Source organism: Macaca fascicularis, chromosome 14 (genome assembly GCF_037993035.2).
Source record: "Macaca fascicularis isolate 582-1 chromosome 14, T2T-MFA8v1.1".
In the NCBI taxonomy this organism is placed as follows: domain Eukaryota; kingdom Metazoa; phylum Chordata; class Mammalia; order Primates; family Cercopithecidae; genus Macaca; species Macaca fascicularis.
In genome coordinates, this window is record NC_088388.1 from 17,395,109 (window position 1) to 17,421,415 (window position 26,307).

At 36.3% G+C, this 26,307-nt stretch overlaps 3 protein-coding genes across 5 annotated transcripts in view; all 3 read right to left on the reverse strand.

Moving 5' to 3' along the window:
• LOC107126415 (olfactory receptor 4A15) overlaps window positions 1-21,732 on the reverse strand; it is a 32,599-nt gene extending 10,867 nt beyond the window's left edge. The window contains exons 1-5 of one of the 3 annotated variants that reach the window (XM_074012558.1): window positions 20,132-21,732; window positions 16,740-16,950; window positions 16,311-16,612; window positions 6,121-14,556; window positions 5,306-5,415 (exon numbers count right to left, since the gene is read on the reverse strand). The gene's annotated coding sequence lies outside the window, so the exon portion shown is untranslated. Of the gene's footprint in view, window positions 1-5,305; window positions 5,416-6,120; window positions 14,557-16,310; window positions 16,951-20,131 lie in introns of all 3 variants that reach the window. The other 2 variants (XM_074012559.1, XM_065528191.2) reach the window with 2 other exon arrangements.
• LOC102125394 (olfactory receptor 4A8-like) lies at window positions 1,509-5,295 on the reverse strand. Its single transcript, XM_005577901.4, has one exon. The coding sequence runs from the start codon at window positions 4,261-4,263 to the stop codon at window positions 3,352-3,354; it is 912 nt and encodes a 303-aa protein (XP_005577958.3). The 5' UTR covers window positions 4,264-5,295; the 3' UTR covers window positions 1,509-3,351.
• On the reverse strand, window positions 11,319-21,732 carry LOC102125000 (olfactory receptor 4A5-like). The gene is made up of 3 exons (XM_065528192.1): window positions 20,132-21,732; window positions 16,311-16,950; window positions 11,319-14,556 (listed from the first exon to the last, which is right to left on the reverse strand). Exon 3 carries the CDS (start codon window positions 14,503-14,505, stop codon window positions 13,558-13,560), a length of 948 nt encoding a protein of 315 aa, XP_065384264.1. The 5' UTR covers window positions 14,506-14,556; window positions 16,311-16,950; window positions 20,132-21,732; the 3' UTR covers window positions 11,319-13,557.
• Window positions 21,733-26,307: the final 4,575 nt, after the last annotated feature.

A 26,307-nucleotide genomic window follows, 5' to 3' on the forward strand; every position in this document is an offset into this window, starting at 1 on the left:
AAGAAATTTGTATTTGCCAACAAGGGAGCAGTATTCAAGGACTTCCATTGTTATTTCCATGACTTGGCTTACCACTGGGTCCATTGAATCCCTACATCTCATTATACATTTAGTTAAATATTGGATCTCTATGCCATAAAAGTCTTAGATAAAGAGTCCCATAAATACCTATCTGAACCAGCTAAAATATTTCTAACATAAATACTTTATGTAGACACTTATCACATAAGAGGGTACACTAAAAGTTAGTCATTTTCAACTTACCTAATACATGGATTAAATTATTCCACCCCAAATGTAATCTGTGTTACTGCTAAAATTCAAAGAGCATGTCTATAAGTGCTATGCTGTGTTACTGGCAAGTGCTAAAACTGCACAAACATATTTAATTCTGAAGAACTATCAGATATGGTCAAAGATACCATGGTTTAAATTATGATTCCAAGATGAAGAACTAATGTAAAAATAGGACCTACATCTCAATATCAGTGTGGAAGTAAATCCTTCCTCAGCCAAGTTTTATATGAGATGGTAACCCCAACCAGCACCTTGAATACAGTTTTGTGAGAGACCTTGAAGCATGGGAACCTTCTAAACTAGCCTTAGTTTCCTGACCTACAAAAATTGACAATGAGTACATATTGTTTGAATCGCTAAGTTTTGAAATAATTTGCCATGAATAAATAAATAACTTATAAATATATCTAGAATATGCTTCAAATATTGGGAAGCATGCTAATAAATATTTAGTGAATCTATGAATCAAAGAAAAAAGTGTAATGGAAATAAGTAAATATTTAGAAATCAACAATAAGTAAAACATACCCAAATGTGTAAGGTGTAATCAGAACAGTACTTAAAGAAACATATATAGCTATGAACTCTTACATTTTAAATAAATGTTCAAAAGCAGCCATCTGAACCTTCACCTTAAGAAGCTAGAATAAGAAGAGTATATAAAAGCCAAGGTAAGTAAACGAAAGGACATAAATATCAAAACCAATAAAATAGAAAACATAAAATAGAGTAAATGAAAATAGCCAAAAGTTGGAATTTTATAATGACATTGATAAATTGCCAGCAGGAGTGATCAAAAGAAAAGAAAGAGAAAATGAAATTACCAACATCAGAAATCATAAAACAAATAATGACCCATAGATCCTTTAGACTTAAAAGGTTAGAAAAGGATTGTTATGAAATACATCATTTCAATTAATTTGACAGATTAGATGAATTAGGTAAAATGTAGGGAAAGGGCAACCTTCTAAAAATGACACGCACAAAAAAACTGAAACACCTCATATCTCTTTCCAAGTAATGTGCTTTCGCTACGTGTACCTAACGTGATAGCGCTTCAGAAAACCCTAAAGAATAACTTTGTAGGAATAAGAAGTAAATTTAGCAAGTTTATAGGACTCAAGTGTCAAATAAAAAATTCCATTTCCTTTACATATACTTGCAACAATGACAATTGGAATTTTTTTTAAATTAAAAATCTGTGATGAAATCTGAAAACATAAATACTGAGGAATAGATAAGGAAGATCCTTACATGAATATAAACTACAAAACTCTTCAAAACTAAACATTCGAAATACCTAACAGATATACTGTATTCAGGAATTAGAAAACCCAACATTGCTAAGATGTTGTCAGTACAGGATGATTTATGGATCCAACTTAAAATGAATACAACTCCAATATGCTCTTTTTGAGATGTAGACAATTGTTCTGCACGCTGCTCTGCAAAGTGACTTTGCCACTTCCCCATCAAAGATTATCTTTTATATCTGTAAAATCTCAAATCTGGGTGGTCATGTGATCCCTGTGACAAATAGAATATGATGCAAGTGACATTGTGTCAGTTCTGGACATAGCCCTTAACTGGCTGGACCCAACTACTTTCTACCAATGGGATATCTGACCACCATGTAAAACGCTGGACTATTCTCTGGAGTGATCTTGTGTTCCTTCATTTAAAGAGAAAGGAAGAGGGATCCAGCGCATCTCTTACTGTGATCCCTTACAATAGGCTACAAATATGAATTGAGTTATCCTGCGTTTACATAAATCTCAGTTATCAGTTGAATAAGACAGTGACTTCAGCCCTTGCCACACAAAACAGAAGAAATACCCAGCCAACTACTATCTGAATTCCTGATTCACAAAATTTTGAGATAAAATAAAATGATGGTTGTATGAAATCACAAAATGTGGAGTCCTGCACCATACACGAAGAAAGAACCAGAATAAAAAGTGGCAAGTCAAGGTGTAGTGCTTCCATAACAACAATTGAAAGTGTATGGCACTGGCTTTAGTATATGAAAATAGGGGCCTCCAGGATATTGTAAGTAAAGGCTGAAAATACAGATGTAACTGTTCTGCAGGCTATAAAAAAAGTCAGTCACTATCCAGTGCTGAAAAAATTTAGTAATTCTGTCACCTATAATAAGGCAGAAAATAAAAAATGTACTTAATAGGTGGATTTGGCTAAAATTTCCAAATAGAATATTGAAAGTTACAGCTGTTTCTTATAGCATTACTGTACCTTATAAGTCATAGATTTTTAAAATATATATGTATTACTTAAAAGATTAACTGTTACATTTTCAGACAGAATTCACAAGAAACATAAAAGAGCCAGAACTTGATGGTTTCAGAGATAAAAATCGTTTCCCTTTCCAGTCTCTGCAAAGAGCTAAGCACTCTAAAAGTAAGAAAGGTCATCAAAATAAAAGTCATTTCAAAGTTGTGGATGTTAAGACACGTTGAAAAGACTTCAGAAAAATTTAATGGCGTGTCTCAAAAGTACTTTAAACTGTACGAACATAATTCTAAGATTCTTAAGAGTATTTTCTGATGGCAAATAGAGTTTCAGCTCAAACCTGAGAAGGGCCAGTTTCAAAGACATTTGTGAATATGGTGCTTGTATATTCCCCAGGCCTTTAAATAAATTACTCAGAGGGAATCACCGTAGCCTTCCCTTTTGAACAGGAGCATCTATTTTAATTACCTGTGCCTCCCTTTCTCCATTATGACTATATGACTCAATCGATATATCCTGACTCAATAGATGTATAATAGAGAAAAACCATAATTTAAAATGTGCACAATAGGACCTGAACCCTAGCAGCTCCATCCACTCTCAGTCTGGATATAGAGGCTGAGATCTTGAACTTCAAACAGATGCCATGATGCGATGACTTCTTAATTGAGCTGGGAGCATCTCAGTCCTGCCTTCCCACTTTGGGATCCTTGAATTATCCTTAGAAGTCTGAACATTTCACTGGGAAGACCTTGTCTACATACCTCCTTATCTACAAGAGAATGGACACTCTTATTCTAAATATTGTTAACTTTTACACAAGAGTTTTTCTATAGCATTTCTCATCTCTGAATTTTTCAACGTGTATATAAAAGGGTCCAAATTGGGTGCAATAACTGTAAAAAATATAGTCATGAATTTATCAATAGAAAAGTTTGAAACAGGTCTCACATATATGAAAATACAGGGAACAAAAAACAGGACAACCACGGTAATGTGGGAGCTGCAGGTAGACAGGGCTTTATGCCTCCCTTCCTGACTGTAGGTTTTAAGGGAGTTTAGGATGACCCCATAGGAGATTAGCAGAAGGATGAAGACGACCATACAGATTGCTCCACCATTGAAAACCACTGTGAGGCCTATAAAGTAGGTGTCAGTGCACGCCAGTTCCAATAACGGGTAAACGTCACAGTAAAAGTGGTCAATGACATTGGGGCCACAGAAGGGGAGAGTGTACACAACAACAGTTTGAAACACAGAATGCACAAAACCTCCAGTCACAGCCAACACCAAGACAAGGATGCAAACCTGTCGATTCATGATGGTCAAATAGTGCAGTGGCTTACAGATGGCCACATAGCGATCATAGTCCATCACTACCAGAAGGAGGATCTCAGCACCACCACACAAGTGGCCTATAAATAGCTGACCCATGCAAGCTGGGAAGGAAATAGTCTTTTTATCACAGAGTAAGTCTACAATCAATATGGGAGAAACGGTGGTGGAATACACAGCATCTACAAATGACAGGCAGGCAAGGAAGAAGTACATTGGGGAGTCCAAAGAAGGGCTGGCAATAATAGTCACCACAATGAGTAGGTTCCCCACCATGGTCACAATATATGTGAGTAAAAACATGACAAATAATGCATTTTGCACATCAGGATCCTGAGAAAAGCCCAGGAGGACAAATTCTTTAATATTGTTATTCTGTCTCATTTACTCTTTTTCAGAAGATGTATCAGAGGTTAGAGCTCAGGAGAACAGGACCTGTAATGGAATAATGAACAGGAATATGATCATATCCACTGTGTCACAGAGCACATCTTCACTGTTGTGTCCTGAATAGTGATTAAAACACAATAAACATTGAGTAAGTCTCTACTGAGTTTCTCATTCAAAGAGCCTATCTTCCCTTGATGACTCTATTTCTCCTCAAAGATTTTATTTTCAGCCACAGGTAAAGGCTTCTACCTCTATGTTTTAGTGAATATTCCATACAGAAGGAGTGTTAAAGCTCCAATAGCCATTCATATATTACATAACTTCTTACTTAAAGCATTTTTCTTGGCATAGAAGTCAGCTATGATGAATAGGCAATGGGTTCTTGGTCTCAAAAACCTTACTCTTTGGTAGCAGTAATAAACTCTATAAATAAATTGATTGGTAGCGGTAATAAACTCTATATAAATAAATTGACATAGCTTTAGCCCTTGGTGTTTGTATTTCTGGTATCTTTATAGTATGATCTGGGTCGCACCAAGAATAACATTTTCTGAAATATCTCACTCAGTACTCTGGCCTTCTACTATTAGACTCCATTCCTTCATGCCTCGAAGGATGCTCAGTGTTCATTAGTCTTTCATTACATGCCAAAAGACAGGACTCTGAACTGTATAAATAATGATTATATTTTTATTACATTGTTCCCTTTAGCAATTACTTAGTCTGACTTTCTGTCCACCTTATAAGGAGCTGTGATTCTCTCCATTTTATCCTTGCTTATATTCCAATTTTTACCATATTTACATACAACATTCAAATTTTCAGCAGTTAATTTGAACTCAAGTGAACTAACTCATGGCTATCACCAACTACCAAATATGCTATGAGTTTTTTTCTTCTGAATTCTTGAGATTAACTAGGTAGAGAGAGAGGAGAAAATAGACACTGTAGAAAAAGGTACAGAACAGCGGGATGCGGTTTTATTCATAACACTACTTAGATACCAAGAGTAGGCAAAAAGAAGAATCTTAGTTACCAGATTCCAAAATGAAGCATGTTCTAGTAGAAATTCCATGTTCAGTGTAAAAAGGCATGGATTTGGGTCATTTTCTGAACGCATTTACAAGTCTTATCTCAGTTTGCTCACTGGAAAACAATAGGATTACATTTGAGAAATTCAGACTCCTTTCTAGTCAACTATCTGCAGAACTATGAGTGTACTTCTCCTTTATGGTATTCTGCTAACATTTTTTTTTCATTTTTTATAAATTTATAATTAAATAAAAATTTCCAAGCTCATGACTCTTACTGAAAAATGGTAGTCAGTGGGAAATGGGATTTCATGATTACAGTAAATAGTGACTATAAGTCTATCACCGAGTATGTACCTATAAGATCTGAGACATTCTTAGAGAGAAAATGTAGCATATGGTGAATAATGTGGACACTGGAGCCACACTGCTTCAGCTACAACTGCAACTTCACTATTTTTTTTTTCCAAATAGAGATTTTGGGTCATTTACTAAAGCTCTCTGTTCCTTACTTTCATCATTTTATAAGGGGGACCCCAATAGTCCTTACCTCTTACAGTTGTTGTTTTATTAAAACTAAGTAAAGTTCCTAAAATACTGGCAGGCACCTGGGAAGGGCTCAAAAATGATAGCTTCACTGTGAACATAAAATCAAAACAAATCATGCAGATCTTTGTCAACTTGAAAAGATTTATAGAGATAGTCCAGGAAAAAAAAAAAAGGATAAGATACCTATAATTCAAGAAAGCCTTTTGGGTGCACAGGATAAAATTGTATGCCTTAGAAAATAATGATTTAATAACATGCATAGTAATTTTACCTGTGATGAAATATATCTTGATGAGAAGCACAGAATTATGGTGAAAAAGTTGAACCCACCATCGGGGAGAGTTCAGGAAATGAAAAGAAGGCTAAAATCAGAAATCAGAGAAATTTTAGTTACTAAATGAGTATTCACAAGCTATAAGAAGATTAATGAGATAATTAAGTGAGGCTAGTATTCTTTAAAATCTGCTTCAGAAAGATTCCTTTTAGTGAGGAAATACTGGAAGTGCACCTCCTGTGGCTTGCTGGGGTGACTCAGGAGGCTTTTGGGGGTAGCCATAACAAACACAGACAGGATCCTAGTTAAAAAAAACGAAAACAAAATTCAAAAGAAAAAAAAAAAACACTGTTCTTCAAAGTCTCTAGATCTGACAGTTAAAGACAAACTTATATTACAGAGAACAATGAGACAAGTACAGATACAAACCCAAACTTTCTGAGTACTCTCTGCTGAGCAAAACGGCAAGATTACTAAACCTCAAATGTAGACAGGATTATTCCGTTTACATAGATCTGGCAGTGGCAGAGGACGTGTACAGAGAGAGTTTGAGCTGCCTCTAGAATCCAACTGTGATGAAAAATCCACCTCTCATTCACATTACTAATTCCAGCTGGTTCCAGAGTTCTGTCACTCTTGAAGCTATAGACTTATAGAGAGACATCTGCTGAAGAACGCAAGGGAATAAAGTAGTCTATAGAGAATTCTGTTATTTATTCACACATTATTTGCTGGAAGGTTTAGTGCCTTTTCCTCCTTTCATCATCAAAACTATTTCAACAGATAGTTGGAATTCAACAGGATAATTCTTTTGGCAATTTAAATATTTACTTGTAAAAAATAGGTATATAAACTGTCTTCTATAATTTAAGTATTTAAAATATAATACCTTGAAACTGAAAGACAGCATTACTAGGCTTTCAATGTAAACTGCTAAGTTAACATTTTTCTAGAAAAAAACGATTTAACCATTTCCTAAAGACACAACATTTTCAAATGATAAAATATCATAAAAACATAAAAATCTCCATAATATTATATTTCACAGTCACAGTTTTATAAATCTATTTAAATAACAGTAGACCATATACTTTCCTGAGCCTATATACCTACTAGTATGTTTGCTGAGATTATTTTTAGATACATAAACAAAAACCTATAATATGCTCCAGAATATAAGAGTCATTGGTTCCTTAACACTCTAATACATCTGACATGATCTACAATTTTAAACTCTCTAATCAAATATACCTGAAAGTAATTGTACACCTTTACTAATGTATCATATAAAATATAATATCCCATAAACAAATATTATGATTATAAAACAATTGGTTTATATACATGTATATGAAACCTGTTTTTCTTCTTATTTGGCAAATAGAAAAGGAAAACAAATTAGGCTATATATTAAAACCAAATATATATTGCATATTCTGAGAATTTTTTATGTTTGCTAACTTAACTTTTCCAATTAGAATTTCTTCAGCAAAATCATGTGGTATTTAAGACATTAGCTACATTCAACATATCACATGAATTTTCAATAAATGTCTTTTGTCAGTGGTTTCAAATACTCACATCGTGGTCCAGAAAACCAATGCTTCTTTCACTACACGTTAATGTAGATGCCTCAGACATGTATGTGTGATCATAAAACACATTGATACAAACAGCTGATCCATGGACACAGAAATACTTCCTAGAGGCTACAGTTTCCACAGTCCCACACAGGCTTCTCATTATTACTCATTAGAGAAGTATGGCACTATCCAAAGCAGATGACCAAAATATAAAGAAGCTTAAACATATTGTAGAAAGGTTGTTAAATATTCTTACCCGCTGGAAAATTTCTTCATAGGAAAACAAAACACTATCTTTGTATGACTATATAAAAATTGACATAATGAGAGGAAATTAACCTGGACAAGACCCTTATTTGTGAGACAAGTAAACAAAAATGTACCGATAACTCCTGGCCTCTAGTGAACCACCTGCCTTGGCCTCCCAATATGCTGGGATTACAGGCATGAGGCACCACGCTTGGCCTTATTATTATTTTGTTGAATGCAATATGTTCTTAAAATTTTTGTCTTTATGTTGCTGTTATTCTGCTGTCGCTTTTCTGTTTATCCTTTTAAAACGAACTATTCTTTATAAAATTCATTTTTCATGAAATTTTTAACATCTAATAAATTCATAACTTTTTTCTTTCAGTAATTTTAGAGAATTTTCAGTTATATCTCTTCAAATATTTTGCCTACCTGATTTTTTTCTTTTTCTGGAGTTTTAATTAAATTAAAAGTGTCTCAGAGTTTTGTGTTGTGTTTTTATATCTCTTTTATACTATTTTCTTCATTTGCTTTTTCTTCTCTCTGCTTTGTTCTGCGTATTTTCTTCTAATATTTCTTGCAATTTGCAAATTCTCTAATTTTTCATCTCATTTGGCATTAAATCCAATCACTGAGTTTTTAATTTGTTATTGTATATTTTAGGTTTTCAATTTTTTGGTTAATTTTGTTATCTATCTTGTGTTTTAATATTTGTACATACTAAGCTTAATTTTCCCAATTAGAATTTATCCAACAAAATCATATGGTATTTAAGACATTAGCTACCTTTCAACTTATCAAATAAATTTTTAATGAATATCTCTTGTCAACAGTTTCAAATACTCATATTTTGGTCCAGAAAAGCAATGCTTCTTTCATTGATGGTTACTGTAGATACCTCATGCATCTATGTGTGATCATAAAACACATGAATATAGATGGCTGATCAACGGATTTTGAATTAGCTCCTAGTGGCTACCGTTTCCATAGTTCCACACAGGCTTCTCATTATCTCAGTCTTCAAAGAAGTATGGCACTGCCCAAAGCAGATGACCGAAATATAAAGATGTTTAAACATAATGTTAATTTTTATTCTACAAAGGTAGTTGAATGTTCTCACCTGCTGAAAATTTTCTTCATAAAAAACAAAGATCCTAAGTTTGCATGACTATATAAAAATTGACATACTAGAAATTAACCAAGATGAGCCCATTATTTATTGGCACAAGTATCAACACTAAAATTTGTTACTTGAAAGTTTTCTCAATTATGGTGAAGAAACCAGAAGTACTTTACTATGATTGAGGATTTAGAATAACGTTCAGGGGTCCAGCTACTGAGCTTTGTACCTATCAAGAAAAATGGTGAGATTTAACTTCATGGAAAAACCAATGACAGTACTTTCCCACAGGCAGAAGCCAAACTCTTCAGTCTTTCAGTCATTCAACTAACATATGCCTAAGACCACTTCTCTCCTAAGTGAAAGCATGTCTCTATATCTCCCCAATATCATCCCAGGATATTTAGACCTTTCCCACATTTTTACAAGCAATGGTGGATATGATGAGAAAACATTACACCTAGAGGACTAGATACCAACCAAAGACATACTCTATCTTGGGCAAATAATAATCACTTTCTCAATATCTTCTGGGCTATTCCATCAGGAAAATAATTCATCCATTTATGTTTGTAGGCAGAGTCTATGACTTTTACATCAACAATATTTTAAATAAACAAGACAGTAAGGTCATTATAGATTTGTTAATTAGAATATTTGAAACAAATTCAAATGAACTAATCTCTCTGAAAACTTTTATTCTTAGAAAATCCCTAGAGGAAAAACACTTGGCTCTTGCTAAGCAAAAGTAGCTAAGTGCCAAATAATGTCAAAAGCCTGTAATATGAGAAGAAAAACTCAAAAGTAAATTAAATAATAAAATATGATTTCACATTATGAAATATTTAGGTGAGGCAAGTAATATTTCAGCCAGAATGAAAGGAGAACCAGCCCCATGTTCTCTTCTCTTAAAACATTCCTGGTGAGGAGGGCCTTACCCTTCCTGTTACAAAGTCCATACCAAAGAAGCCCTGAGGCTGAGAGGCAGAGAGCCTAAGAATGGAAGTTGACATTCTGATTCTTGGAAAGACAGGCAATCATAGTGCTGCAGTTTTAGAGTACAGGCTTTTGATCAAGGCCTGAAACTGTGTCAGATAAAATCATAATGATCTGCATTCCATTCATTCAATTTTTAAATTTTATTCCAATATAAATTTAATAACTGATTCTACAATGAAGAAATTTTTATTTGCCAACAAGGGAGCAGTGCTTAAGGGCTTCCATTTTATTTCCATGACTTGGCTTACCATTGGCTCCATGGAACACCTTCATCTCATCATAAGTTAATTAAATATTGGATTTTTCTGCTATAAGATCCTTAGATAAAGAGTCCCATAAACACCTATCTGAACCAGCTCAAGTCTTTATCACATAATGGGCTCCACTGAAAATTGGTCATTTTCAACTTACCTAACATGTTTTCAATTCGTCCACCCTCAATGTAATATATATTATTGCTAACACTTGAAGAGCATGTCTAAAGGCGCTGTGATCTCTTACTGGTAAGTGGTAAAACATGCACAAACCTATGTTTATTTCTAGAGAACTATCATATATGATCAAAGATACTGTGGTTCAAATTATGACTCCAAGATGAAGAACTAATATATGAAAATAATACCTAATTTTCTATGTCCCTTCCAGTTATGTGAATTCTCTATAAATTCCAATAACTACTAATACCAACGCTCAGTGTGGAAGTGGATCCTTCCTCAGCCAAGCCTTCGTATGAGATGGTAGCCCCAAAAGCACCTTGATTACAGCTTTGTGAGAGACTTTGAAGCATGGAAACCTGCCAAACCATCCTTAGTTTCCTGACCTACAGAAATTGAGAAGGAGTACATACTGTTTGAATCACTAAGTTTTGAAATAATTTGCTATGAATAAATACATAACTCATAAATATATCTAGAATAGACTTCAAATACTGGGAAACATGCCAATAAATATTTAGTAAACCTATGAATCAAGCAAAAGGTATAATGGAAATTTGCAATTATTTAGAACTAAGCGATAACAGAAACATATCAAAATGTGTGAGGTGTAATCAAAACACTACTTAAAGAAAAATGGATAGCTATAAATGCTTACATTTAAAATAAATGTTTAAAAGCAGCCATCTTATCCTTCACCTTACGAAACTAGAAGAAGAGTAAATACAAGCCAAGGTAAGAAAACAAAAGAATATAAGTACAAAATCAAAAACCAATAAAATGGAAAACATAAAATAGAGAAAAAGAAAATAGCCAAAAATTGGTACTTTAATAATGAAATTAATAAACTGCTGGCAAGAGAGAACAAAGGGAAATTCAAATAACCAATATCAGAAATAATAAAACAAATAATCATCCCATAGATCCTTTAGACTTTAAAAGGTTAGAAAAGCGTTGTTATGAAATACATTATTTCAATTAACTGGACAGCTTAGATAAATTAGGTAGAATGTAGGGAAAGGACTACCTTCTAAAAATGACACAAAGGGAACTGAAACACTCCAATATCTTTCCAAGTAATGAGCTATCCTTACTTGTAGAAAACATGATAGTGTTTCAGAAAACCCTAAAGAATCTACAGACGTAACTTTGTAGGAATGAGAAATAATTTAGCAAATTTATAGGGCTCAAATGTCAAATAAAAAATTCAATTCCTTTATATAAACTATCAACTTTTTTAAAAATTAAAAACCTGTGATGAAATCTGAAAACACAAACACTTAGGAATAGATAAGGAAGATCCCTACATTAATAAAAAATACAAAACTCTTCAAAAATAAACTTTAAAAATACCTAACAGATATATTGTATTCAGCAGCTAGAACACACAATATTGTTAATGTTAGTACAAGTTGATTCATAGATCCAACTTAAAATGAATAAAACTCCAATATGCTCTTTTGAGATATAGACAATTGTTCTACATGCTGCTCTGCAAAGTGACTTTGCCAGTTCCCAACCAAGAGTTATCTTCTATTTCTGTAAAACCTCAAATCTGGTGTGGTCATGTGACCACTCGGTTGACTAGAATGTGATGCAAGTGACATTGTGCCAGTTCTGGACATAGCACTTAACCTGCCAGACCCATCTACTTTCTACCGCTAGGATCTCTGAGCAACATGTAAAAAGCCTCACTATTCAATGGAGTGATCTTGATGTCCTTCATCTAAAAGGACAGGAAGAGGGACCCAGAACATCTCTTAAGGGTTATCCCTTCCAACATACTATAAATGTGAATTAAGTTTCCTGTATTTTACAGAATCCTCAGTTATCAGGTGAATAAGAGAGTGACTCCAGTCCTTGCCACACAAAACAGAAGAAATACCCTGCCAACAACTGCCTGAATTCCTGGCTCACAAAATTTTGAGATAAAAGAATATGGTGGTTGTTATAACTCATAATAACTGTGGGGCTCTGAACCTTACATGAAGACAGGACCTCAAAGTGTGGTATTTCCACCACAACAATTTAAAGTGTATGACACTGGTTTTAGTGCCCCAAAATAGCAGCCACCAGGATATTATAAGTGAATGCTTAAAAGACAGAAGTAACTATTCTAGAAGCTGTGACAAAAGTGAGTTGCCATCCAGGACTGAAAAAATTTAGTAATTCTGTCACCTATAGGAAGGTAGAAAATGAAAAATGTACTTAAGTGAATAGGTGGATTTCGCTAAAATTTCCAAGGAGAATATTGAAAATTGCAGCTGTTTCTTACAGCAGTGTGTTACATAAAAAGGCACAGATTTTTAAAAAACACATTGCTTAAAAGATTAACTGTTACATTTTCAGACAGAAATTACAAGAAACATAAAAGAACCAGAAATTACTAGCTTCACACATAAAACTCATTCCCCTTTCCAGTCTCTGCAAAGAGCTAAGTACTCTAAAAGTAGAAAGGTCATCAAAATAAATGTCATTTCAAAGGTGTGGAAGTTAAGACACTTGGAAAGACCACGGGAAAATTTAACGGTATATCTCATGAATACATTAAACTAGACAAACATAATTCTAAGATTCCTAAGAGTATTATCTGACTGCATGTAGAGTTTCAGCTGAAGTCTGAGCAAGGCCCGTTTCACAGATATTTGTGAATATAGTGCCTGTATATTCCACAAAGACTTTAAATAAATTACACTGAAGGAAGCACCATAGCCTTCCCTTCTCAACAGGAGCCTCCATTTTATTACCTATTCCTACATTTCTCCATCGTGTGCTGAGTATGTGGAAGAAATACTGGGTCTCAAAGATTTGTAAATAGGAAAATTATCATTTGAATCGTGCACAATAGGACCTGCAAAGAAGCAGCTCCATCCACACTCAGCCTGGATATAGACGTTGAGATATTGAACTTCAAACAAATGCCACGATGGGATGATTTCCTAATTGAGCTGTGAGCATCTAAATCCTGTCTTTCCACTTTGAGATGCTTGACATGCCCTTAGAAATCTGAAAACTTGACTGGGAAGACCTTGACTACATACCTCCTTATCTACACGAGGAGGGACACTCTTATTCTAAATATAGTTAACTTTTTACCCAAGAGTTTTTCTATAGCATTTCTCATCTCTGAATTTCTCAACGTGTATATTAAAGGATTCAACATGGGTGTGATAACTGTATAAAAAACAGTCATGAATTTATCAATAGGAAAGGTTGAAACAGGTCTAACATACATGAAAATACAGGGAACAAAAAAGAGGACAACCACGGTGATGTGGGAGCTGCAGGTAGACAGGGCTTTACGCCTCCCTTCCTGACTGTAAGTTTTAAGAGAGTTTAGGATGATTCCATAGGATATTAATAGAATGATGAAGATGACCATACACATTGCTCCACCATTGACAACAACAGTGAGGCCTATAAAGTAGGTGTCAGTGCACGCCAGTTCCAATAATGGGTACATATCACAGACAAAGTGGTCAATGACATTGGGGCTACAGAAAGGGAGACTGTACACAACAACAATTTGAAACACAGAATGCACAAAACCTCCAGTCACAGCCGCCATCAACAGAAGGATGCAAACCTGTCGATTCATGATGGTCAAATAGTGCAGTGGCTTACAGATGGCCACATAGCGATCATAGGCCATCACCACCAGAAGGAAGATCTCAGCACCACCAAACAAGTGGTCTATAAATAGCTGACCCATGCAAGCTGGGAAGGAAATAGTCTTTTTGTCACAGAATAAGTCCACAATCAACTTAGGAGAAATGGTAGTGGAATATACAGCATCTATAAGTGACAGGCAGGCAAGGAGGAAGTACATTGGGGAGCCCAAGGAAGGGCTGGAAATAATAGTCACCACAATGAGTAGGTTCCCCACCATTGTCATAAAGTATGTGAGTAAAAATGTGACAAATAATGCTTTTTGCACACCAGGATCCTGAGACAAGCCAAGTAGGACAAATTCTGTAATATTGTTATTCTGTCTCATTTACTCTTCTTCCAGGCTTATATCAGAGGTGAGAGCTCAGGAAAACAGGACCTGTAATGAAACAGTGAGCAGGAATATGATCACATCCTTTGTTTCACAGAGCACATCTTCGTTGTTGTATCCTCAATATTGATTTACACACAATAAACATTTGGTAAGACTCTGTTGAGTTCCTCACACAAAGAGCCCATCTTCCCTTAAGGATTCTATTTCTCCTCAAATATTTTAATTTAAGCCAAAAGTTCAACGCTTCTACCTCTTAGAGTTAGTGAATAGTCTACGCAGAAGAATAGTTAAAGTCCCAACAGCCATTCATACATTTCATAACTTCTTATTTAAAACATTTTTCTTGGCACAGAAGTCAGCTGTGATGAATAGGCAATGGGTTCTTGGTCTCAAGAAACTTACTCTCTGATGGTAGTAATAAACACTAAATAAATAAGTTGAAATAGATTGAAGTCCTTTGTGTTTGTACTTGTGGTATTTATGATATGATCTATGTAGCATCAAGAATAACATCTTATAAAATATGTCACTCAGTGCTCTCGCCTTCTACTGTTAGACCTTCATTCCCTCATGCCTCAAAGGATGTTCAGTCTTAATTAGTTTTTCATTAAATGTCAAATGACAGGACTCTAAACTGTATAAATGCTATGATATTATTTATCACATGTTAACTTCAGCAATTATTTGGTCTGACTCTCTGTTTACCTGATAAATAAGGAGCCGTGTTTCTCTCCATTTTATCCTTACCTATACACCAATTTTACAACACTTACAGACAATATTCAAATTATTACCAATTAATTTTGAACTCAAGTGAACTAATTCATGACTATCATCAACTACCAAATAAGCAGTGAGTATTATTTTCTGAATTATTGGGATGAGCTAGGTGGTGAAAGAGGAGAAAGTAGACACTGTAGAAAGACATACAGAACAGTGGGACATGGTTTTATTCATAATACTATTTAGATACGAAGAGTACTGAGATTCCAAAAAGAAGCATACTCTAAGAGAAATTCCAAGTTCAGTGTAAGAAGGCTTGGATTTGAGTCATTTTCTGAATGCATTTAGAAGTCTGTCTCAGTTTACTCACTGGAAAACAATGGGATTAAAGTTGAGAAATTCAGAATCCTTTCTAGTTAACCATCTACAAAACGATTAGTGCACCTCTTTTTATGGTATTCTGCTGACTTTTTTTATTTCTTTTATAAATTTATAAATAAATAAAAATTTCCAAGTTCATGTCTGTTACATGAAAAATGGTAGTCTGTGGGACATGGGGTTTCATAATTATAGTAAGCAAATAATGACTATAAGTTTCTCACTCAGTATGTACCTATCTAAGATCTAAGAATTTTTGGAGAGAAAGCGCGGCATGTGGTGAATAATGTGGACACTGGAGCCACACCGCTTCAGCTACAACCTCAGCTTCACCATTTTTAATAAGCTTTTGGGCCATTTACTAAAGTTCTCTATCCCTTACTTGCATCCTCTTTAGAACTGCGAAATACCCCTTACCTCTTAGAGTTGTTGTTAATTAAAACAAAGTAAAGAACACTGGCTGGCACCTCTTACGGGCTCAATAAATAACAGCTATTATTAGTGTTCTTGAATGATTCACTGTGAACATAGAATCAGAACAAAATATGCAGATCTCTGTCAACTGGAAAAGATTTATAGACACAGTCCAGGAAAAAAAAGAAAAAGATACCTATAATTCAGGAAAGCCTTTTGTGGGCAAACAATAAAATTGTATGTCTTAGAAAATAATGATTGAATTATATGAGTAGTAATTTTACCTGTGATGGAATGTATCTTGACGAGAAGCAAGCAGAATTATGGTAAAATGTTGGACCCACCATCAGGGAGAGCTCAGGAAATGAAAAGAAGGCTAAAATTATAAAACAGAGAAATGTAGTTAACGAACATCCACAGCAATAAGAAAAGTAATGGGATAATACAAGTCAGGTTAGTAATCTTTTGAAATCCTCTTCATAAAGATTCCATTTATTGAAGAAATACTGAAAGTGTACTCTCCTGTGGGTCCCTGGGGTGACTCAGGAGGTTTTCTGGGGTAGCCAAAGCAAACACCGATCAGATCCTAGTAAAAAAAAAAAAGAAAAGAAAATTCAAAAGAAAAAGAACCACATTGTTACTCTAAGTCTCTAGATCTGACAGCAAAGGACAAACCAATTAAAGAGAAAAATGGGACAGGTTGAGATACAAACCAAGACTTTCTGATTATTCACTGCTGAGGAAAACTGAAGAATTACTAAACCTCAAACGTAGACGGGATGATTCCATTTACATAGATCTGGCAGTGGAAAGGATGTGGGCAGAGAAAGTTTGAGTTGTCTCTAGAAGCCAGCTGTGATGAACATTCCACATGTTTCCTTCTTGTTACCACAAGCTGATCACAGAGTTCTGTCATTGTTGAAGCTGTAAATCAAGAGACGCATCTGCCAAGAAGACAAGGGAATAATGTAATCTATAGCCAATTCTATTATTTTTTCACACCTTACTTGCTGTAAGGTTCAGTGCTTTTTTCCGCTTCCATCATCACAACTAGATTTCAACAGGATAATTCTTTTGGCAATTTAATGTTTACTTGTAAAAAGTGGGATGTGTAAACTTGTAAACTATCTCTACAGTTTAAGTAATTAAAAATGGAATACTTTAGAAACTGAAAGATACCATTATTAGGGTTTCAATGTAAACTGCTCAGTTAACATTTTTCTAGAAAAAAAAATTGATTTAACATAGTTTCTTAAGAACATGACATTTTCAAAAGATAAAATGTGATAACAAAAAACCTCTATAATATTATATTTCATAGTCACAGTTTTACAAATCTATTTAATTGACAGTAGATTAGGTAGTTTCCTCAGCATATATATCTACTAGTCTGTTTGCTGGGATATTTTTAGATTCATAAGTAAAAACCCATATTATGCTTCTAGAACATAACAGGCATTGGTTCCTTCATACTCTAACACACTTGACATGATCCAGAATTTTAAACTCTCTGATCAAAAATATCTGAAAGTAATTGTACACCTTTAATAATATATCATTAAAATATATGTTAAAATATAACATTCCATAAACTAAGATTATTATTAAAAATCTACTGCTTTATCATACATGTAATATGGGACATGTTTTTCTTCTTATTTAGCAAATAGAAAAGGAAAACAAATTAGGCTATATATTAAAACCAAATATACATTGCATATAATGGAAAATTTTCATGTTGCTAGCTTAACTTTCCCAATTAGATTCCTTCAACAAAATAATATGGTATTTAAGACATTAGCCACATTTCAACATATCAAATGAATTTTCAATCAATATATTTTGTCAATAGATTCAAATAGTCACATCATGGTCCAAAAAAGCAATGCTTCTTTCACTGAGCATTGATGTCAATACCTCATGTATGTATGTGTGATCATAAAACACATGAAATGAATAGCTGATCCATGGATATAGAATTAGTTCCTAGTGGCTATAGTTTCCACAGTTCCACACAGGCTTCTCATTATCTCAGTTATTAGAGAAGTATGGCACTATCCGAGGCAGATGACCAAAATATAAAGATGCTTAAACATAATATACAAAGGTATTTAAATATTCTCACCTGCTGGAAAATTTCTTCACAGAAAAAGATACTATCGTTGCATGACTATGTAAAAATTGACCTAATTAGTGGAAATTAACTTAGACAAGACCCTTATCTTGTGACACAAGTGAATAAAAATGTACTAACACTAAAATTTTTTATGTGAAATATTCCTCAATTATGGTGAAGCAACCAGAAGTACTTTACTGTAATTGAAGATTTATAATAACATTCACGTGCCCAGCTATTAAGCTTTGTACCTAATGAGGAAAATGCTGAAGTTTAACTTCATGGAAAAACCAGTGACAGAGCATTCTCACAGGCAAAAACCAAACTCTTCAGTTTTTTAGTCATCCAAATTTCATTCAAATAGCGTACCCCTAAGTCCATTTCTTTCCTAATTAAAAACATGTATTTGTATCTCCCCCTACCTCATCCAAGTAAATTGAGAAGTTTCACAAATGTTTACAAGAAATGGAGGATATGACAAGAAAACATCACACCTAGAGAGCTAGATTCCAACTGAAGACATACTCTACCTTGGGCAGAAATTTAACTCTTCAGATATTTCTTGGGTTATTTTATCAGGAAAAAAATATTTTCATTATGTGTGTACACACAATCTATGACTTACATCATCACCACTTAAAATAAAAAAGTCATTCTAGCTTAGTTAATTTGAATATTTGGAATAAATTCAAATGAAGTAACTCCCTAAATACCTTGTTTTCCCCTTAGAAAATCCCTTGAGGGAAAAGACTTGGGTCTCACCGAGGAAGAGCAGGTAAATGCCAAGTAATGTGAAAAGCCTATAATGTGAAAAGAAAAATGCTAACATAAACTGAACAATAAGTTATGAGTTTCACATTATGAAATACTGACGTAAGGCAAGTAATATTGAAACCAGAATGAAGCAGGAACCAGCCCCAGGTTCTCTTCCTTAAGCATATTCCCAACAAGGAGGGCCTTACCCTTCCTGTTAGAAAGACCATGCTTAAAGACAGACAGCCTAAGGACAGAAGTTGGCATTCTCATTCTTGAAAATGTAGGTAATCATAGTTCTATAGTTTTAGAGTACAAGCTTTTGATCAGGGCCTGAATCTATGTCAGATATAACCATAATGATCTGTAGTCCATTAATTCAATTCTTTAATTTTATTCCAACATCAGTAACTGTTTATACAACAAAGAAATTTGTATTTGCCAAGAAGAGAGCAGTGCTTAAGGTCTGCCTTTGTTATTTCCATGACTTGGCTTACCATTCGCTCCACTGAACACCTTGATCTCATCATAAGTTTAGTTAAATATTGGCTCTTCGGTGTCATAAGAGCCCTAGATAAAGAGTCCCGTAAATACTTATCTGAACCAGCTAAGGTCTTTATCACTTGACAGGCTCCACTAAAAGTTGTTTATTTTCAACTTACCTAATAAATGGATTAAATTCATCCACCCCAAATGTAATATGTATCACTTCTAAAATTTGAAGAGCATGTCTATGAGCACTGTGCCCTCTTACTAGTAAGTGGTGAAAGATGCACGAACGTATCTTTAATTCTGAAGAACTATCAGATATGAACAAAGATAATGTGGATTAAATTATGACTCCAAGATGGAGAACTAATATGAAAATAAGCCATAATTCTCTATGCCCCTTCTATCTGAATTCAAATAACTACTAATGCTTTCCACTTTTCAGAATGACACAATGGTGTTTGTTAGATCAGATGATGCCTACGACAGTCCAGAATCTGAATTTATTTGCTCCAATAATAAAAAGTACATAAAAATTAACTAATGTATAAATTGCCAAAAATATGCCATAGTCCATAGTAATTCTCTGCAACCCATACCTATTACCAAGCTAGAAAGTTAAATATACTTACAATATACATTTATTTTTTAAAGGAAAATGCATGTATATTAGTCCCTTCTCAAATTGCTATAAGGAAATACCCAAGACTGGGTACTTTATAAAGAAAAGAGGTGTAATTGACTCACAGTTCCGCATGATTGGGAAGGCCTCAGGAAACTTACAATCATGCCTCTTCACAGTATGGGATGTGATGAGGTTTCTCTTCAAATAATCTGATCAATCTTGTATTCTTTAATTCATAGTACCCCTCAATTTTTCTCCTTTTTTTCTCCTTTTCCCTTCTTGCCTTTGTTTAATGCCCAGGCACGCCACAGTACCAAGCATTATCAGTACCAGCTCACATTCCTTTCCTTATTTGGAAAGAGGACTCATTTTCTGGCTCATTACAGACACCCCTTCCCCTTTCCCTCCACTTTCCTTCATGTGCCCACCCTATCTAAGAAAAATCAAATGTTTAGCCAATTGGGATCAGTTTAGATTGTATGACCCGACCCCGACCAATGGGGAAAGGGTACAGAGGCAGGACTTGTGTCAGGAATAAAGGCTCTCGTGCCCCTTTGTTCAGGTGTGCTCCCATGGCAACTGGCCAAGGAGGCACCCCTCTGCGCAGAAGTAAAATTGCTTTGCTAAGAATCCTTTGTCCGAGTGTTCAATTTCCCTAGGATTTTGAACGTTATTCCTAACTGTTCTGATGTCCATCTTTGGAACTTGAATATTCTCCTTCGGAAAGGGGGCCTTCGATCACCCCACCAATGGGGGACACGTCCTACTGTCTAGTTACGGTGGCCCTAGGGTGAGGGAGATCAAGGCCCACCCATTGTAATGAATAAATCTGGATTCTCAGCAAAGCGGGTAGGAGAGGCTTGCAAGACTGCGGCAATAAGAGGACCAGGTAATTCTTGTGCACGGAGTAAGGTAGGAGATTTCGTGAAGGCACAAAGTATTTCCTGGGTGGTCGGGACAAGTTGGAGGCTGAGAGTGTATAAATGGGAGTAAGCATTGTGGCTGTGGAATGAGTGAGTCTTCTCTGCAGTCTCGTGCTGCCATCTATTGACTAGAGGTGGCAGCAAACAGAGTAGACAAAAGAGGAAGGGGGAGGGTAGAAATCCCAGAAAAGGTGGGATTGGGGCCCTTTTCCCCAAAGCCTCAGTAAGCCTTAGGAAGGGGGAGGGTAGAAATCTCTAACAGGAGGGGTTGCCCCACCCCCTTAATAATCCCTAAGGTGAAGAATGTTTCAAGTAAGACAGGAAAATTTTAAAGTCTAGAGAGTAATGAAATTCCTTCTGATAGCCCCTTGGGGCTTATGCTAATGTATTGGAAAGATAATGCAAGAACCAAGTATAAACGAAAATAGCAGATGATAAAATATTGTTGTTTCATTTGGGTTTGAGAACCCATCCTTAAACCCTCACTTTTCTGGCCAAAATTTGGGTCTAATGAGGAGCGGATTTGTCAGCCCTTAATAAAACATGTTAATGATAGGAGCCCTGTCTCCCAGGAAGGATCCATTACGCCCTCTGCTGGCGTCAGGGGCCAGTTCTCCTTTACCCTTTAGACTCCGGAGGGAGAAAGTCAGAAGCCAATCCTTCTAAAAGGGAAGAAGTTCCCATGCCCCGACAACCCACAACTAACACGTGGGATCCTCTAAATCATCTTCCTTCCTTCAGCGCCCCTAATCACCCTCCCCGCTCCGCTTCCCTTCTCAGGTCCCTCCCCTGTTTGCATCACTCTTCCGGCTGCCCCTAATCCCACCCTTCCGGTTCCTGTCTCAGGTGCCCCAGTTTGTGCCGTCACTGCGGCTACAGTTTCAGGTTACTCCCCAGCCACTTCAGGTCATGCTCCAGCCTGTGCCCGTCACTCCGGCTGCAGTTTCAGGTTATTTCCCAGCTGTTTCAGGCAGAGGCCCAGCCCGCTCTATTCCCCCAGCTGCTGCTGTGGATCCCTCTTCTGCTTGTGATACTTCTGCACATATTGACCCCCCCTCCTTATACTCCCAACTCTGAAGAATTCTGAGCCTGCCCCCTCCCAACCTATTAAGTATCCCTCTTTAAAGGGGCTTCAACAAAATAGAACAATGTAAAGAAGATATTCAAAACTTTCCATTTTCCTCCACACCCAGAGAGCCAGATCCAACTTCCTTTCCTTTAGGAGAGGTACCACAAGGCCGGAGGAAGCTATTGGCTTTGTAAGTGCTCCCTTGACTAGTTCGGAGGTCCATAATTTGAAAAAGGAGCTTCAGCCATTACTGGATGACCCTTATGGAGTAGCGGATCAAATTGATCAATTTTTAGGGTCTCATATATACACTTGGGCCAAGTTGATGTCCATCTTGGGCATCCTCTTTTCAGGGGAGGAATGAAGTATGATTTGGAAGGCTGCTATGGTGGTTTGGGAACGTGAGCACCCTCCTGGCCAAAATGTTCCTCTTGTGGACCATATATATCCCACCCACGACCCTCAGTGGGACAATAACAATGCAAATCACCGGGAAAACATGCAGGACCTAAGAGAGATTATAATAAAAGGAATTTGAGAATCAGTACCCCAAACTCGAAATCTTACTAAAGCATTTGATATTAAACAGGAAAAAGATGAGGGACCCACTGGGTTCTTAGATAGATTGAGGGAGCAAATGAGACAATATGCAGGGGTTGATCTGGGAAATCCCCTTGGACAGGGAATGTTAAAACTTCACTTTATTACTAAAAGTTTGCCAGACATTCCAAGAAAATTACAAAAAATAGAAAATTGGAGGGACCATCGCCTGAGTGAACTACTTAGGGAAGCTCAAAAGGCATATGTCAGAAGAGACAAGGAAAAACAAAAACAAGACAAAACTTATGTTATCTACCTTCCAGCAGATGGCTCCAAATCCATATATCTCCAAGCAGGGCTTCCAAGGAACCAGAGATTATGAGGGGCCTAGACCCCTCCAAGCCTCCATTTAGAGGGCCGAGGTCCTCAAATAATAAGCCCCCAAGGGGTATAGGTGGGGCAAGGGCAGAGAATGCTCAGACTGAGAAGGGAGAAGGACAAGATAGATGTTATCGATGTAGAAAAACAGGCCACTTCAAGAGCGAGTGTCCTGAACTAGAGAGAGATAAAGAGAGAAACACACTCATGACTTTTGAGGAACAATAGGGGAGTCAGAGGCTCCGCCTCTTTTATTTTGAGTCCCACCAGGAGCCCTTGATAAATTTGGAGGTGGGACCTAAACGTGAATTTATCACCTTTCTAGTCGATTCAGGGACTTCATGCTCCTCTGTTTGTTTCCTTCCACCTGGTCTCATCTGCTCTTCAGAAGAACTTTTAGTCTCAAGAGTAAAAGGAGGATTTAAGGCAAAAGTTTTAGAAAGCACAGAAGTCAGATATTAAGATCGATTTACACATATTCAATTTTTATTGATTCCTGAAACAGGAACTAATTTATTAGGAAGGGACTTAATGTTAAGGCTAGGCATAGGCCTTCCAGTGGGCCCTAAAGGATTCATCATTTCACTACATTTACTCACTGCTGTGGATGAGAAATATATTCATCCCAATGTCTGGTCAAAGTAAAGAAATAGAGGGAAACTCCAAATCCTTCCAATACATATCAAACTAAAAAACCTCTGGGGATATAGTCGAAAGCACTATCCCATTCCTTTAGAGATCAGAGTAGGGCTAAAGCCTGTAATTGAGGGTCTTGTTAAAGATGGGCTTTTTGAACCCTATATGTCTCCTTACAAAACCCAATCATGCCTGTCAAGAAATCAGATGGGTTGTATCAATTGGTGCAAGACCTTAGAGCTATTAATCAAACAGTCCAGACCACTCACCCCATTGTTCCTAACCCTTACACCATTCTTAGCAAAATTCCGTATGATCATCAATGGTGTACAGTGATAGATTTGAAAGATGCCTTCTGGGCATGCCCCTTGACTGAGGATAGCCACGATATATTTGCCTTTGAGTGGGAAGACCCCCATTCAGGGCGGAGACAACAATATCAATGGACAGTCCTGCCCCAGGGGTTTGCAGACTCCCCCAACCTCTTTGGTCAGATCCTAGAACAAGTACTAGAGAAAGTTACAGTCCCTAAACAAATATGTCTGCTTCAGTACGTGGATGATCTCCTTATATCTGGTAGAGACATAAAAGAAGTAGGTGACTTCTCTACACGCATTCTCAGTAACTTGCAATGTGAGGGGTTGCAGGTCTCAAAAGGGAAACTTCAGTATGTAGAACCTGAAGTTAAATACTTAGGCCACCTAATCAGTGAAGGTAAATGAAAAATAGGACCTGAAAGAGTAGAGGGAATTGTTTCCCTACCCATGCCTCAAACTAAACAAGAACTCAGGAAATTTTTAGGACTAATTGGATATTGTCGTTTATGGATCGACTCATATGCATTAAAAAGTAAACTTCTATATGAGAAACTTGCCCAGTGGAAGCCTGATAATCTCTTGTGGACTTCCCAGGAAATCTAGCAGATTGAGGAATTGAAAGAGATGCTCATAACAGTCCCTGTTCTAGCTCTACCCTCCCTAGAAATGCCATTTCACCTTTTCATTAATGTAAATAAGGGGGTAGCCCTAGGAGTGCTTAGACCTAGTCACTCGTGGGTGGTCCCAACGTATCCAATCCATCACAGCTACAGCAGTATTAGCTGAATAAAGTAGGAAGTTAATCTTTGGAGGAAAGTTAACAGTAAGCACGCTCCACCACGTTAGAACTATATTAAATCAGAAAGCAGGGAGATGGATCACTGACTCAAGAATTTTAAAATATGAGGCTATCTTACTGGAAAAGGATGATTTCATATTAACTACTAAAAACTCATAATCCAACAGGCTTTTTAACGGGGGATCCAAACTTAAAATGAGAGCACGTATGTTTAGATCTAATTGGCTACCATACAAAAGTTCGACCAGACTTAGGAGAAACTCCCTTCAAGATGGGGCGGCACTTATTCATAGATGGGTCCTCCTGGGTGATTGAAGCAAAAAGACATAATGGGTATTCAGCGATTGATGGAGAGACACTTGAAGAAGTAGAATCAGGAAGGCTGCATAATGATTGGTCTGCCCAAACCTGTGAATTGTTTACACTCAGCCAAGCTTTGGGACATTTACAAAACAAAGAAGGAACTATCTATACTGACTCTAAGTATGCCTTTGGGATGGCACACACATTTGGGAAAATTTGGATGGCGAGGGGTCTTATCAATAGTATAGACTACAATTAATTCATAGAGAGCTCATTGCTCATGTCCTCAACAATCTCCAACTGCCAGAAGAGATAGCTATTGTGCATGTCCCAGGGTACCAAAGGCACTTGTCTTTCACAAGTCTGGGAAATAATCTTGCAGATCAGATAGCAAAACAAATTGCTGTTTCTTCTGAAACACCTGTTTTTCATTTAACTCCATGCCTTCCTTCTCCTACTGCAACCCCCATTTTCTCTTCCATTGAAAAGGAGAGGTTAATAAAAATAGGAGCTAAAGAAAATGCGGAAGGGAAATGGATATTATGAGATCAAAGGGAAATGTTATCGAAACCTCTTATGAGGGAGGTCTTGTCTCAGTTACATCAGGGAACCCACTGGGGACCCCAAGCAATGTGCGATGCAGTTCTCCGGGTTTATGGGTGTATAGGAATTTACACCCCAACTGAACAAGTTATAGATAGTTGCTTGATATGTAAAAAAACTAATAAGCAGGTTCTAAGGAAATCGCCCCTTGAAGGAAGAAATCCAGGACTGAGACCATTTTCAAAGTGTTCAGATGGATTACACTAAAGTGCCTCCAATTGGTCATTTAAAATACTTATTAGTAATAATAGACCACTTTACCCACTGGATAGAGGCAATCTCACTCTCAAGTGCAACTGCTAGTAATGTAGTTAAAGCATTAATTGAAAACATCGTACCCAGATTTGGACTAATAGAAAATATTGACTCAGATAACGGAACCCATTTCACTGTGCGTGTCATTAAGAAGTTAGCCCAAGTACTAGATATAAATTGGGAATACCATACCCATTGGCATCCATCTTCCTCAGGAAGGGTAGAGCGGATGAACCAGACTCTAAAAAACCACTTAACTAAATTAGCTTTAGAAACTCAATTGCCATGGACTAAATGTCTTCCTATTGCTATGTTAAGAATCCAGACTGCTCCTCGGAGAGATATTGGTCTCTCCCCTTATGAAATGTTCTATGGATTGCCCTACTTACACTCCACTGCTGACATCCCTACCTTTGAAACAAAAGACCAGTTCCTCAAAAATTGTATACTTGGTCTATCCTCTACCTTCTATTCC

Excerpts from the sequence above, each read along its gene's own strand:
- LOC102125394 (XM_005577901.4), bottom strand. The coding sequence starts at position 4,263 with ATGAGACAGAATAACAATATTAAAGAATTTGTCCTCCTGGGCTTTTCT.
- LOC102125000 (XM_065528192.1), bottom strand. The coding sequence starts at position 14,505 with ATGAGACAGAATAACAATATTACAGAATTTGTCCTACTTGGCTTGTCT.